This window comes from Vollenhovia emeryi, unplaced genomic scaffold, assembly GCF_000949405.1.
Source record: "Vollenhovia emeryi isolate VEMERY1.0 unplaced genomic scaffold, V.emery_V1.0 DF939154.1, whole genome shotgun sequence".
NCBI classification, from domain to species: domain Eukaryota; kingdom Metazoa; phylum Arthropoda; class Insecta; order Hymenoptera; family Formicidae; genus Vollenhovia; species Vollenhovia emeryi.
The window spans coordinates 780,984-797,222 of NW_011967212.1; the positions used below are offsets into that span (position 1 = coordinate 780,984).

A 16,239-nucleotide genomic window follows, 5' to 3' on the forward strand; every position below is an offset into this window, starting at 1 on the left:
ATGTAATAACCGCCCCATATCTTATTTCTGGATAGAGCGGACTAGACTGAGTCAAAAAGTCCTCTACCATTTTGCAATTTTCGCAATAGTTAACGAGTTATTAATGATTAAAAATCTCTGTCTTAGCCCGGCCTACCGTCGAATTCAAGCGTGCTGCAAGATGCGACCGTCCCGCGATTGGTGTTGCTAGGCGCGCGGGGAGTTGTTTATTATACTAGCCCTTGCCGTGTGTCATACACAATTACTCGCGCGCCTAGCAACGCCAATCGCGGGACGGTCGCTGCAGCACGCTTGAATTGGACGGTAGGCCGGGCTAAGACAGCGATTTTTAATCATTAATAACTCGTTAACTGTTGCGAAAATTGCAAAATGGTAGAGGACTTTTCGACTCGGTCCAATCTGCTCTATCCGTAAATAAGAGGTGAGACGGGTATTACATAACACTCTGTATACGCTGTATATAATCTCGCATTCATGAATAATATTCAGAAAGAATTGAGATTAACGATTGTTATAAAAGTGCTTATATTACTTAATAAATTATACTTACTGGAACACTCGAGCGTGGTGTGAAGAAAGCTGAATTTCAAGAATTATTGCTTGCATTGCGTTGTCTCGATTCGTTCAAGAGAGAATCCGCTCGCGAAGGGACCTTTTCTCGTGCGAGATAATAATCGCGATGTGCGAAGAGTCCGGATTTGAGCGAGCTTAAAAATATATTATCCCCCAAGATGCGGCGGGGAAAAGGTGAAAATTGAATTCCACGCGTTGTCGGCTTAATTTCATTGTTGGCCTCGCGCGGACTTGAAATGCCATTCGGCATTTAAAGCCCGGTCATTTTAATCGCCGCGTTACGAGCGTCGAGTGCAACGAGAGATCACGGCGGGAGAAAAAGGCCGGGGAAGAGGCGGACGGTGGCGGCGCACGGCTATTTCACGGTAATACCCCACTGTGCCAGAATGCCGAGGCAATTTCACTTTGAGGTATTTCAAATCGCCCAGGACTTTTCCCAGCCGGGGGGCCCGCTCTTTCGCCCCGTCTGCGGGTGCCGTGGCGGTGAGCGGCAATGTCGCGTCCGGAAATGAAATCCTTCCGAAACTAGCCGGAGCAGCGGATCAAGCGGATCTGGCCAGCTTGGAAACTGCCGTCGTCTATCGTCTAAAAGCGCGCACCGACCGACCGACCCGACCGCGAAAGTATCATTCTCGTCGCATCCGGTGCCTCGCTATTATTGTGGTACCGTAGAAATTCGTTGCGTCTGGAGCACGCGACGTTCATTAGCGAGATTGAACGTTAGCGGGAAGCGGAAGGTACTCGAGGCAGATCGACGAAATCCGTGACTTTGCCGTCGCAATAAACAGTATCCGTAGCCGAGGTTTCAACTCCGCGGAGTCAATAACGATTCGAGTTCCCCTCGCTGGACGACAATGCCGCGTACAGTCCACGACAGTATAAACGCATACACGCGTATAAAGGAAGAGACATTTGACTGTGCTCCACTTTGCTCCCTAATAGCAACGCGGTGGAGAGTCCGCGTGCTTCCCGAAACGCGCGACAGTGCAGAAGCACGGAGGATATTTACGCCCATATCACGTCAAAGAGCGTAATGGCACGTGCACTGACCCGTTTGCCTCAATAGCCGCATCTGATACGCGTTACCTTGAGAGTTAATTCCGCTCCGACGTAGCGAATGCGGCGTTCGCTACGAATTTTGTATCGAGTGCACTTCTAACGTACGAAACCAGAACTACGAAATCAGAGAAGACGAAAAAAAAGACTCGACAAGATCCGTACGCGATTCAGGGATTTATTACAAAGAATTAAGCAAATCAAGGATTGTTAAATCAGGCTGCAATAGTGGTACAAATTATTGTACTTCAAAGCGCGTTTCTCGTATTATTGAAACGCGCAAAACTGTCGCCGGTTAAGAAATTATTAAAAGAGATGCGGGACGATCGTTAAATTTCTCTTTGTACAAAAGTCGCCTTTCCGCTCGTTGATCCGCAGGAAAGTGCACCGCGCACAATAGGAAGGAAAAATTCAATTTTAGTAAGGTACCCTCTCAAATTTTTGGAGTGAAATTTTCACTCGATACACGGTGCCACTTCACTCTATTCGAGTGAATATTTACTCCAATAGAGTGAATTAATTTATTCTAAGACAAACAGTGAAGTCGTTAGCACTCCGAAATTCACTCCAACTTGAAGTACGGTATTCCGCCACTAGATGGCCGCCGTACTCGTAAGTAATGATCATCGCATATAGAGGCTGTATTCTAAGTGTGAATTAATTCACTCTAAGACACAAAGTAAAGTCGTTAGCACTCCAAAATTCATTCCAACTTAAAGTACTGTATTCCACCATTGGATGGCCGCCGTACTCGTGATATCATCGCATATAGAGGCTGTATTCTAAGTATGAATTAATTCACTCTACACTGACAGGAAAAAATGGTTGCAGTTACCACAATCTCTCTATAATTTATAGCCAGTTTAGGAGCCAACCACATTTTTATAATTCTTCCAACTACGTAAGTTATGGCTGACCTAACAATGTATTATAGTTCTCATAGACACAATATTGGTCCATGCAATTTATGATGCGGTTGTCATAAACCAAAACGAGCTTTTAACTTGGTAAGGTGTAATTGCACTCCAGTCGGACTGGCAGTATTTGCATCATTTCTCACTCTAAAAAATTTTAGAGAGTAATATACAAATGAGACACAGGATTTTATTTCTAGAATTTAGATTACTTCGAAATATATTAGAAGATTAAACGCGACGTTCTTGTCGCGCTTTGAGAAGACGCCGGCAAGGAGAGGGGTAGTTCCCGCTGGGTAGACAATTTGCATTTTCGTTCTCGGCCTCGAGGCACCTTCGTCTTCGTATCCAAATATCATGGCGCTTCAAGGAGTGTTTTCGATGCAATTCGCGCGAAAGAACACCGGCGCGGCCGAAGACACGCAGCTCGGAAAATTGCGGGATAGGATGAGGGGCTCCTCATTTCATCCCTTCCCCCCCCCCCCCGCCCCAACTCTTCGGAATATTGCTTTTCGGTTTTTTCTCCTCGACGCCGGCACTAAAGTACTAGCGAAACCGACGTCCACATCGCTCCGAAATGGGTTTTGTCGTCCTCCCCTTGGCCAAAGTTATTTTTTCAGCGCCGGAATATTGGAAACGTTAGTTAGCGCGCAATTAAAACTTGGATAAAGTGATAAATATTACTCAGAGGAAGTCGCTCGAAATTATAAAAGCGGATTATTTGGGAATCGAGCTCGTTCTGAATTCATGACGGTCCACAGCGGCGAATCGAGGATTCCCAAGTACTGGGCCGCGTTATGCAAGTTCGGACGATTTCAATTTTCACGTTATGCCATTTTCAAATACTGATTATTTGACACAACTGATTATTTGACATAACGAGGCGAAAATGTCGAAGCCTTTTTTTTCACTCGTATTTATCGGATGATAAAAAGAGCCGATTCAATTTCTGATTCAATTTTCTGGCTGATTCAATTTCCACGATGGTTTGTAAACCGAGTTTGCATCGAACGCTGTATTCATTTATTACATCCTCTTGAAAATGAATAGGATTACAACGGCAGATGAAATTACATTGAAGCGCGGTAATGACTCTTCATTTCTCAGTGTCTCTTTGTTTCCGGGCGCGGGATTATGAAGAATGTCACATTTGTTTTATTTTGTACGATTTTTGTCCCGTGTCGCGAACAACAAACGAAATAAGTTCGACTGTGTCCGCGTCGCGCGGTCCGGACATTCGATCATCCGGGAGGCGCGAAAGGTGAGGAGATTTATTTCGGAGTGTGCCGGATGAAATGCATTCGGCAAAGCGTATTAGAGAGAATACGCGAGAGCGCGGCGACTGCTGCCGTTAATGTTATCCTGTTCTGTCAACCGACGCGCGAACACCCCGTAATTTCGCCGCGGGAGAAACGATCGCAGGTGGAATTTATCCTCTTCGTTCGCGCGGGAGGCGCGCGATTATATTTTATCGCACATTCGAAACATCATTCCGTTCGTTACGTATTACACAGGTATATTTTTTCGCGCCGAAAAGATGCAGCCGCGTTTGATTTATTTCTTCGCGCTCGCAGAGCCGGCGGAATTTTCACGCTCTGAGATAAACTAGTAACGTTATACGAGCGCGTATCGATCCGCCTCCCGCTACAATGCATAAAAAGGTACGTCGTCGCAGTCTGTCTCATGCATCATATACGTCCCTGCAGCTTTAGATGTCGATACGTTTTCATGTTTCGTTTCGAATCCTTCTATTCATTCGCGAGCGGATGGAAATGTGGATGCGAGTCGCTCGAGTTCTTCGGTTTTTATTTGATGCAGGGTACTCGCCGAAATATACGAGGTTTTGCAGCGAGACAGAATTTATTATTACTTTGACGGACGAGTCTCGCGATTCTCCGCGATAATACAATTACGACGCCTAACATTGGAAATTGGACGGTGCTGAACGAATCACGTTTAACCCTTTTAGTGTCTAATATTTTTTCTTGAGTTTCGAAGCCATAACTTTTCATGTAAACTTCATAAACAAAAATATACCACAGTGTTTTCGATAGTTTAGGACCTTCTCTTTCGAATACCGTCAAAATTAACTTGCGTATCGTTCTAAAAAAAGTTCTAACCTATTTTTCGAAAAAAATAAACGACGAAATTTCCAAAATGTATCAATAGACAATCGAAAACTGTATAGATAGTGCCATTAATATTTGTTCTTTCGAACCCCATTGATTATATTGACATGTTGATTTTTCCTCAAATTCAAGATGGCGTCATCAAAATGGCGACTTTATGACATAATCATAGAAAACGAAATTTTTATCGATTTATATCGTGTTTTCTTCCGAAATCTTATCTAACAGTTTCGAAACTTAAAATTTTCTTATATTAACTAACAATCCTCATTTATAACCACAAAATATGTCTTTCAGTGAGCCACAAAATGTTAAAATTCTAAAGAAAGACGCGTGACTTCAAAGATTCCACATATGTTAAATAATAGTGTAAGATCGAAGCGATGTCCGTGTAAGTTGGGCTCCTAAATTAAAACTCAATTTCGTGTATAGTCAAAAGCGAAGGAAATGGTCAGAGATGTTAAAACTTTTGTAATTATCCTAGCAGTGTTTCGTTAAAATTGTAAAATTGCACCGGTGGCGTGGCGTCGGTCCAATAATTGTATTGCCATATAAAGTTGAGAAGCAAAAAGTGACGGTATTCAATTAAAGTTTCATTGAGGGACAATCGATTTCGCATTCGTTAAAAAAATATAATCTTGTTATTGATTCTCATACCTCGGCGAGCGTCGTGCGATATTGGGCAACGGACGTATAGCCGATAGCAGTTAATTCTCTTTCGAGGAATGGAAACGTGTTGCAGGACGATCGAAAAGATTGTAATTATTTTATTGATTACACGACGGCCTCGCACGGTCTCATTAATATGCAATAAACGAACGATGAAATGCTTCCTTTAACGTTGATGGATGGGACGTTGGCTGATAAGCCTTTCCTGCCCGGTCTCGTGCCTCCTTCGATTATTTGATCCGGCGGATGAGGACGAGAGTCCTAGGCGAGGGCGGACAAATCAGCTTATTTCGGGCTTACCGCGTAAAATTCCTCTTTGTTCCGGTACCACGGTCTAAGAATGAAACCTAGAGAGCCTTAATGCACCCTTGTCTTCCTTTTTAACGTCCTCGTGCTCGAAGCTAAATGAAGTACCGGCCGGCCGCTCTCGGAACAATCAATTTTTCCACTGCGCAATATTACAGCGTAATATCTTGTAAGGTACAACTCGGCTGCATTATCGCCCGGTATCAGAATCTCTTTTGACGTTCGCAAATTGCAGCGCTAAATACGTTTGACAGATGTCGTTTGGTATCGGAACAAGTAATGGAGCGAGAAATGATACTCACGGTCTGTGCCTAATAGGACGCTAAAGGATCGTAGCTCTCGAATACGCGGGTGCGCTCTTGCGTAAGAGCCTTTCTGATTTCTCAGATACTCGGGCGCAGCATCGCGTAATTCCTCGGCACATAATGAGATTAAATGCCTGACGTCGAGATAAAAATGCCGATCATAAAAACAGTTTCATTTCCTCTCCCACCCTTCTCTATACGGACACATAAATTACTCCTCTCTGCTCTTCGTAAGTTCTTGGCGATATTTATGAAATGGCTCCTCATGAATAAAAGTTACATCGAACTGATATCGAATTCCCGGAGTGACGGCACGGCCTCGCTTTGTACGTAACTGCACGCCGTGTAAACAGCGGGGCGACGAAGAAAAGGGATGATCCCGTGGAAACGAATCTCGCGTCAACGCGAGATTTGCCGCTCGGGGATCGGATATCTTCGTTTAGCGCGGCTCAGCGGTCCCAGCATTGTTCGCGGCGGATAGGCTCGGGAGCATCGAGAACTCGGAGGGGGATTATGCGCCTCATTTATTATGATCAGCCTTAAAACGTCGGACTCATTTGCGCGATTGCACTTATCGCGAATGCAAAAGCGTCTCGCGGATCGCATAATGCGAGGTGCTTGGCGAGGCGCTCTTTAGAAACCGGCTAAATGGCGCGACGAGGAAAGTGCATTTTTGCCCTCCATAATATTCATACGCTACGGCGACGTTGTTCCGAGAGCTTCGTCGAGAGAGAAAGAGAGAAAGAGAGGGTAACATCTCGCGGGGAGAGCGTTTGGGATTCCGAGGGCGGCGAGGGAGAGAGCCGCGCACCCTCGCGCGTCGCCCGGCAGGTACGCGGGGCCGAGATTTTAGTGGCTCGTCCACGTAGCACGTGGCCGCGTTGCCTCCCTTTTGTCGCGCACGATTATTCCGGATTTTTTCCGCGGGACAAAGGTCGCCTGATATAAATTCATGCCGCGCTTTCGGAAATTACAAGCGATATTAACCCCGGCGGGAGGGAAGGGGGAAACTGCTGTCAAGTCATTCTCTGCGGGGCACTTTGTCTTGTTAACGTAGTCGGGGATAAAAGCTACGCAGCACAATTCCGGAGCGAATCTCTGGAGGGTCTCTCCGTTCGGTCTCTCCCGATCGACGGCGCATCGACCGGGATCGTCCCGTTTTTATCCCGCGATACTAGCCGAGCGGTGGGACTTGTTAAGCGAAAAGTGCGGTCCGCTCCTGGCTGGCTCGCGCGAGAGTACACGAAAATCCGCGCGCTGCTGGATATTGAATTATTCGATCGACCTGATTACGCCGAACGTCTCAGGAAGCTGCCCGGCAGTTTTTGCACGTTCGAGTTCTCGGCCGGCCATTATTTATCGATGCGCTTGGAACTTCATAGAATAAAATATGACTTTGTTATTTATAATTTGGAGGAAACGCTCGACATCCGTGACGTACTACATATTTATAGCAGTGATATTTCCGAAGTCATCTATATTCTCTATGAATCTCGGCTTCTAACAAGGTTTTATTTACAAGTTGTCGTTTACATCTGTTGCAGCTCGTCGACTGAACGAGTACATCCGCCACTACGAAACGCTGTCATATCCCGTCGAGGAGGTCCATCGAAGCCACCTGAGGGCGAAGAGGTCGATCAACCGCGACAGCACCGTGACGTTAAAGTTTCGCGCGCACGGCAAGGACTTCCACGTCCGATTAAAGCGGGACCTGACCACCTTTAGCAACAACCTAATCATCGAAGGACCTACGGGGGAGAGACAGTACGACTGCGACGTCTCCCACGTTTATCAGGGCAACCTAGTCGGTATGTTTTACGCCAAGATGAATATCCGTATTTTTCGATCAACCATTTGTTAAATCTACATCTATTTTTTATTGATGTACCTTTTGTTTCAAATATTTTATTCCAGACGAAGATATATATTATTTCAAATTCAAACAAACGATTTGTTTGGATACCACAAAATTTGTTAAACCCAAAGAAATCGTTTTCTCTGTGTAGTAGAATGCATGGTAAAATTTCAACAACTCTTATAAATGTCTTTAATGCCATGTGGTCCCATGATTACATGATTTTCAGGGTAAATTCTGTCCGTGTACAAAAGCGAGCGAGACAATAAAGCCAAGTTGCTCCATGTATAAATGACACAATTGCGGACAATGTTACGAATATCATGAAATTGCAAGATCGCATTTTCTTACTCGATTATATACGAGGCTTCCAGGAACGTGTTTGATTCGATATCTATTATCGTTTTAATGATGCGGGATGTCGAAATTGATTGCTCGCAAATTTCTCTGCCGTTACTTTCCTGTAAATTTCACATTGCAATTTTATTTTTACGTGACCTTTCGAAACAGATTGTACACGGCAACAATGTATTCGCCATCGATCGTACTAAAATTGTTCACCCGCGACGAATTTATTTGTTTTATTGATTCGCACTCATAATATATTTCACAATATATCCCAGCTATTTTTATAATATCGTTAGAGAACGTTTTACAATGTCGCTAGAAGGAAGGGCGGTTATTCAAAGGTACCTCGTGTATATATAAAATACCAGAAGTCTGTAACTCGAACTGTATGCCTATGCATCGATGCACTTCTCCAAATATAGACTCGCAGTATTATGACATCAAGCCGGCAATCTTCTCGATGCCCCATATTTTCGCATAAACGACGCCCGCGATGTAAAGTCAGTACAGAATCGATCGTTCGGACTTTCCACCCGCGAGAGGCTCACGTAGGGCACCAGCGTAAAATTGTACGAGTCCCTGTGCTCGTACGCGTAGTCGCAACATCCTCCGAAAATATTTAACGCGGGAGAAATAGCGGCATTTGTTTCTGCAAAAGTAATGGAACGGCTGTGAAGGCTACGTAAAGGATTCAAAGTCGAAAATATATCGATACTGATTTTACAAATAATTTGACACTTGAATATTTCTTTGGCGTTGCAACATTCATAATATTATTAATTTCGTAATAAGAGACGGACAAAATGAAGACGTGGTGTAAAATACTGCAGAAAGGTGCAGCGCGGAAAATTGTTTCTTTCCTTTGAATTGAAGTGTAATGCTGTAATTACTTTGCGTTGCAAATGATCGGTTTTGGCAGGTGGAATGAAATATTATTTTTCACTTTATGCCAAGGAAAGTTAATCTTGATGGGCTCTTGACGCGACACTTGGAATTATTAAGATGTTTATTATTCTAAAGTTGCAACGAAACATGGAATCTAATCAAATCTCGCCGAGGTAAAATCCGTCTTCGGATCCACCGCAGAATGCGTTGCTGAAGTTTAACGCTATCCTTACAAGACGCTCTGCATATTCAAAGAACTCCCGTCAAAATAAACCAAATTTAACGGAAGTGGAGGGAAGTGCTCTCAACTGTACAAACAAAGCCATACTTAAATTTATAACCTGGTGGTACGCTCAGTGGTCCGTTCGTTTCGTCGTCGGCACGCATTCCAGTTGCACTTTGCAGCCTCGTCGAAGCGGTACTATTTCTCCGTACCGCTTCCGTGACGTTGCCCGACGCCAGGTGTGGCACGCAAAAGTGCGTGTCAACGCAGGTGGAGCCTTTATTTTTCAGTCTAGTGATTTATGAAAGTTTAGCAAGCATCTTGCATTAAGAATCGAGCGCAAAAAGTACATCATTTTGTATCACGATTTTGTGCTACCTGTCGTAGCTCCAGTCAGATAGCGCCTCGAAAAGGCCATGTTTCAATTTAGGGATCGAAGGAATTCTTAGTCGTAGACTTAGCACTTCGTTAATGTTACCAAGTTCTTCGAAGTTTGACGCTATAAATCCGGTGCAACAGTGGCTCTAAACAGAAACGCTATTTAGATCGCTAAATAACCAGCAGGTCGACGGCGTTCCCGTAAGAAAGGGAGAAAAAGCTATTTAGATATGTTTTTCGGTTTCATATTTTTCGGAAATTGGAGAACTACGTACACGGAGAGAATTTTCTCTTAAAATTTATCCTGAAAATTATGTGATCGTGGGACAGCGTGACATTTTGAAGAACTTTATGAGAGTTTTTTTTTAATTTTGTCATACATTTTACTAGTGAAATGTACAGTAAAATTAAAAAAAACTCTCATAAAGTTCTCTGAAATGCCGTGTTGTCCCACGATTATATAATTTTCAGGATACATTTTAAAAGAAAATTCTTTCCGCGTAGCTTTTGAAACTTTTATCCGAACTAGAATATTCAAGATGATTATTTCGATTAATTTTTTAATTAACTTAGGAAAAAGTGATTTACTTGAAAAACGGTTTTCTTTCCGTAATAAAAGTCTCTGTAAATATTACATAATGTACTGTACACTTGACTAAAGTTTTTGTTTAATATATATATATTAAAGGTTATATATATATAAGGTTAAGAATGATAACAACATTAAAAATACGAGAAAGAACTCTAGAGTGACGTTAGAAGCCTGAAACGTTTTCCATATCGGAAGCGAAAGATTCCCTTTGTCCTTGCATCAAAAGGAATTTTGAATTGTGATAAGCTCGGCTATGCGGGCGACTCCGCTTTCCTGCGATCTATTATCTAAAAGGAAAAAGGATATGCGCGAAACGCTTTCTGAATATTCTCTCTATTATTGTCGTTTACTCACTACTCGCAATGCGCTGAGGTTTTGTCCTGCGCTTTTAATGATTCAATACCGTCTTTTCACGTCGAGCGCGTTAGTCGAAAATATTTCCCATGCATAATACGTAACGGAATGCTATCCCAACATTTCCTTTAGTACCAAATGTATTTTTGTCGACAAACGTGACTCTTTTCCGCAAAGGAAAGTAAAATATTCATTGCACGTTTTATTGAAGAAATTTTCAAATCGGATGACATAACTATGGAATCTGAATTCTCGAATTTCGCGGATGATTGACAAAAAGACATTTCTCTTTTTTTTTTTGTAACTTCCTTTGTTATTTCCTTTGATATGTTAATTTCGCAATGTCATTTATTTCACGAAAGTAGGCAGCCATTCTTGTGAAAAAACTGTCAAAAATGCCAGCCGGTTTTTCACAAATGCTACGCATGTTAGAGGATTAATTAAAAAGAAATTATTAACGTTTATATCAAGATGAAGGACCGACAAGTTACAAGTAAAAGAAGGTCAAAGGTTGAAAATTGTTGGGCAAATTAACTTGATTGGTGCAAGCAAATAATAAAATCCCATTTCTTTTTCAAATAAAAGTTAACAGAAAATATAATTATTTTCTGCTAAAAATGAACCACTTAAATTAATGAGATCAAATTCTAACAAGTTTTTATTATCGAAGTATCGTTATCGTGCGCGCGGAGTACCTGCTACGATTTTTTTTTATATTTTAGACGAGAAAATTGGCTATTCGTATATATGAAGTATTCTATTACTACAGAGAACATTTTGCGTACACCACATTTACATACTTATAAATTTTTTAACGCCATAATTAAATCAGGTTTGTATTTTGTTCTTGTTTCATTAAAAAAAATTTGTATTCTCGCGGAGAGATAAAAATATACATGCGCGCTATTAATTTTCCTATGTGCACCTCGGTTAAGCGAATAAATTAGACAGCGAGACAGCAGGAGCAGCAAGTTGCTGCGTAAGCCAGCAGTTTCTGGCGCAGAAAGTTTTGCCGAGAGACAAAGTTTCCACCATCATCGATACTTTTTCAAGCGAGGCTGGAGTCACATTCGTTCGAACATGGTTTCTTACTCGCATGTGCATCTATCCAAATATCCGTATTACTTCCACAATTTGCTTTCCTTTTAACTTCAACAAAGGAGGAAGAAACACAAGAGACGAGAATTTTTTTTCCCAATATCATTTTAATGTCACTTTCTGGAAGAGGATGCTATAATTATTTATGCATTACTCACGTCTTATGTGATCTTTTAAAGATTCGTGACATTAAACAGAAATCCATTTCGCCGTGAATATCTTTATTCGTTGTACTTAAAATAAAACGCGAGTTTCGTGCGCTTAAAGATTTATCGGCGCGATTACGGCGATAAAAATTTCTACAGACATTCACGGCACGCATCTGATCAGGAATATATCTTCTGCTTTCAGGCGAACCTGGTAGCCACGTGTTCGGAAGTGTCAGTGATGGAGTCTTCCACGGGAAGATAGTATCACCGAAAAGTGGTGCGTGGTACGTGGAAAGGGCGCATTACTACTTTCCGCCGCATGAGATAAACGAGACGCTGCATTCTGTGATCTATCACGAGAATGACGTCGGTGATCCGTACGTGGACGTTCGACAAGGTAAGGGCGCGAGAAAAAAGAAGCAGGATTCTTTCTCCCTGCCGATATTATCTCCTGTGGCGCACGTCATCGTTCGTGCGTAAGTTCGCGAATATAGTTTGTTTAGCAGGGAAACGACTTTTAAAGCCTCGGCCAATTTATTATAAACTTTCAATCGAGGGGTAAACCGCTGAAGGCATTGTGGTGTACAGATTTGCGGCATTACTGGGCATTTTTTGGGCATTGGGCCTTGCTGGAGCATTGTAAAGATAAAATAAGATAAAATAAGATAATAAGATACAGTAATGCCCACTGGGCATTAGTGGGCATTGGTATACAAAATTTTGGTCAGCGGTTTCCCCCTCGCTTTCAATACTAAAATATCCGATGTTATATACTTTATATAATATACTTTTATTATAAAACATTTAATTTTAATGCAGCTAGAAAAAGAGACACGTTAAAATCTTATATAATTATATCTTTTAAATAGTGCATTGCATCGATGCGTATGTCGACTCTCGTGAGATTGTACCATGACTTTCCCATACTCCCGCGATTTGTAAAGCAAATTTGCAGCGGGTAAATATTTTTTTCGTTGCCTTTGCAGTTTACAAACTTTTGATTAGCTTATTTAGCTTATTTATATTCGTAAACTTACGGACGATAACATAAACTGCGCATTGGACTCGTGAAAGTTTGTTTAATATCTGATCGAAACGACTTGCGTAATGACTTCGGACAAAGCTGCGAGCTTCATTATGCACACGAAGTAGCAGCGTGTACCTAATGTGCGTTCGAGGAAAATGATAAATTTAGATTGGAAACGATTTAGTTAACTACCGGCCGCGATAATAATTGTTATGCCTGTCGTGCATGAAAGATTCGCTAATTATAAGGCGGCCGTGAGAACGTTTTTAAACGCTCGTTCGGACATGTTCAATACCGACGACCTCGAAGTGGCGCCTCACGACATCGTGCACCTCCACTCTCCACCCTTTTGTCACGCGATGCTTATCTTCCGCTCTCTTCTCGGAACATCTTCCGCTTTCTTCCTCTGGTACGATCTTTTAACGGGCGTTTTTAAAAACACGCCCGTCCGTCAGAGCCGAGCCACTCGCCTTAATGAAAGGGTCGATTAATTGAGGATGATTGTAAGAAGAGGGTTCTTTCATAGACATGTTAATTAGCTCTCCGCTGCGTCCTGAGGGTAGGAGCCGACTCGTACGTCATATATAATTTTATCATTACTCACACATTGAGATCACCGAGATAAATATATTCTGCTCTCGCGCCAAGTCTCTTCGGCGATAAAAGAAATCAAGGGGGTAACCACTTAATGTAATCATGGGACAGTGTATCCGAAATCATTATGAGATCCTTACGAAATCTCCATGTAATCGTTTTGTCTTCATTTTCAAGTTTCTTCACTTGTTAGACAATAAGCATTAACACAAATTTGAAGGAATAAAGGACTAAGAGCCGTGACAGGGTATTAGTGTCTAAATATTTTAGTCTAAATTTATTGCGAAAAAATATCACCTCAGCCAAGGTTTGAACCTGGACCCCTCCCTATCGCTAGGCGGGCGTCTCAACCAATTCGACCACCGAGGCATATGGCAATATTCATCGCAATAAACAGTCTAATGTTAATTCCCGAATGCCATATTCGTGACAGTATTCGAAAACGAGAACTGCGCGCCGACTAAAATCGCCAGTCTTAAAACACAGTACAATCATCCCTGCAATGTATCCCCATTATTACGCTCCCTGGCTGAGGTGATATTTTTTTGCAATAAATTTAGAATAAAATATTTCGATACTAACACCCTGCCACGGCTCTTAGTTCTTTATTCCTTTAAATTTGTTTAGAAAAAATTAAATTTGAACATTTTCTCGAACAATTTATATCATAGTTTACGCCTAAAAGCGCGTATTCTTTTTCTTCATGCTAAGACTGAAGTAGTTGCTGTTATGGACAGTGAGTTGATACATCTTTGCGCGCAAATTTAGAACAATAAACAGTAGATACAAATGCAAAATTACTTCTCGTTAAGACCACGGTTAGACTGGTGGGAAAAGTGGAAAGCAAGGAGCCACGTTTTCTACCTAACCGAATACTACAATCTTAATTGAAATTACCTCTATAAGCAAATGTTTATTAGTAAAATCGAAAAGATATATAATGTTTTGAAGAAATCTTGCAGCTCTTAACAACGTCGTCTATTTTTAAACGTGCATATAAGAAAATTATTAGTTGAAATTATTTGTAATCAGATGAAATTGTATGAAATCTAATGAAATCGTGTAATCGGTGGGACAACATTTTAGCTAGTGGTTACCCCCTTGAAAGAAATATTACGTTCGAGGGCGGAAACTCCACCCGGGCGAAATTATTTCAGAATTTGTCGGGAAATTAGCCAGTTGGAACGAAATTGCTAAGCTCCTCGGTATTCCCCTGCGTGTATACGCTGTCGGAGAACGAAGTGGCGACCAGCGTAAGATTACGTCGTTTAAGCGTGGATATGGATATCGGGAAGTCCACGGTGGTACGGTATTCCGTGCACCATTTAGAGAATCGTTCGAGAGGAAAGTAGTGCATTCGGCGCGCAGATCGAATTGCCGGGAGTGCAGTCTCGTCCTGGATCCGGGGCGTAGTCCACGCGGCTGCTGCACGGACGATCGGATTTCGAGCTGCATCATAAACGGCCAAACGTTGAAATAAACAGGCCGGCGTATTGCGTGTAATATTTATCGCGCCGGCCGTCCGTGCATGCTGCGTGGACCAAATCCCTCCACCTTCTCGCTGTGTTTGCTCTCCGGAAGGACATCCGACGTTATGAGTTTGCTACATTTATTGGAGCATTTTGCACGATGACGCTAAGGAGAGTCGAGAGTGGAGTAGGGCGAATTGCACTCTAGGTTCTTTTGGTGCGTGATGCGTTATTAGACGCGGGACGTAGTATTAGAAGCTAACGCGAGAAAAGCGCAGAGAGGAGATAACGAAGTATATTTTATGAGAAAAAAAAATCTGAGGGCCCGTCAAGTCGTGTACTCGCGTAAACTTACACGGTCGGTCTCGCGCGCGTGGTACTAGCTTCGCTTACACTTGGCGCGAGACACTACCGTGTCTCGTGATTAAGTATACTGAGTGTTTTTTTTCACTTCAATCGCCCCAGGCAAATATCCCGAAAAATATGACAGATGCGGAAAAACGTTTCAGATAAAAGTTGTTTGGTTCGAAGTTTCGAGTTTGGTGCTGTAACTTTCAAGCCTCATAACTCAAAAAATACTGAATGAAAAAGCACTTTATTATAGAGTTTTGAAAAGCTCTCGAGGTAAGCTACAAAAATATGCAATTAAAAATAGGGGTTCCATTTAAAAAAACAAAGTTGAACTCCATGTGACCTTGGCACTCGAGGTCAAACCAATGACACCATCTTATGTCTCTCTTCGAACCAAACTTTTCTCTGAAACATTTTTCCATATCTTTCATATAATATTTTTTGAGATATTTGCCTGGGGCGATTAAAATGAAACACTGTATATTAAGTCGATATGTCACGCACTTCTGCTGATAAGGAAAACCTATTCCAATTTTTCTCGAAAACAGTTTTACAAAATAACTTGAAATTTTTACAATCGACGTCTGATTAATGGAAGAGCAAAGTGGTTCTCCGCGTTTTCTCTGATTTGGAAAGAAAACTTAGTTTTATTTACCACGCAAGATCTGTAATTTTTTTTTTCAACATCAGGAAAACACGGAGAACCACTTTGTTCATCTATTAGTCGGACGTCGATTGTAAAAATTTCAAGTCATTCTGTAAAGTCGTTTTCGAGAAAAATTGAAAGCGGTTTCCGTGATTTCTTTACCGACGGAAGCGTGACACAACACCTTAAGGTGATGCTGGAGTCTCTCTGTTTTACCGACATTTTTTAATTAGGGATATCTTTTAATTGGCTTTACCGAATTGCAAATTTCTTGTACACGATTAAAGTTCGCACAAAAATAAAAGTCCGTCTGCTCGA

The 16,239-nt window shown here is 42.0% G+C and overlaps 1 protein-coding gene across 3 annotated transcripts in view; it reads left to right on the plus strand.

Annotated features, from left to right (window-relative positions):
- LOC105565273 (disintegrin and metalloproteinase domain-containing protein 10) overlaps positions 1 to 16,239 on the plus strand; it is a 142,874-nt gene that overhangs the window by 112,333 nt on the left and 14,302 nt on the right. For all 3 annotated transcript variants that reach the window (XM_012018320.1, XM_012018321.1, XM_012018322.1), the window contains exons 2-3: positions 7,497 to 7,760; positions 12,037 to 12,231. In XM_012018320.1, the coding sequence (XP_011873710.1) occupies positions 7,497 to 7,760; positions 12,037 to 12,231 (459 nt within the window). The remainder of the gene's footprint in view (positions 1 to 7,496; positions 7,761 to 12,036; positions 12,232 to 16,239) is intronic.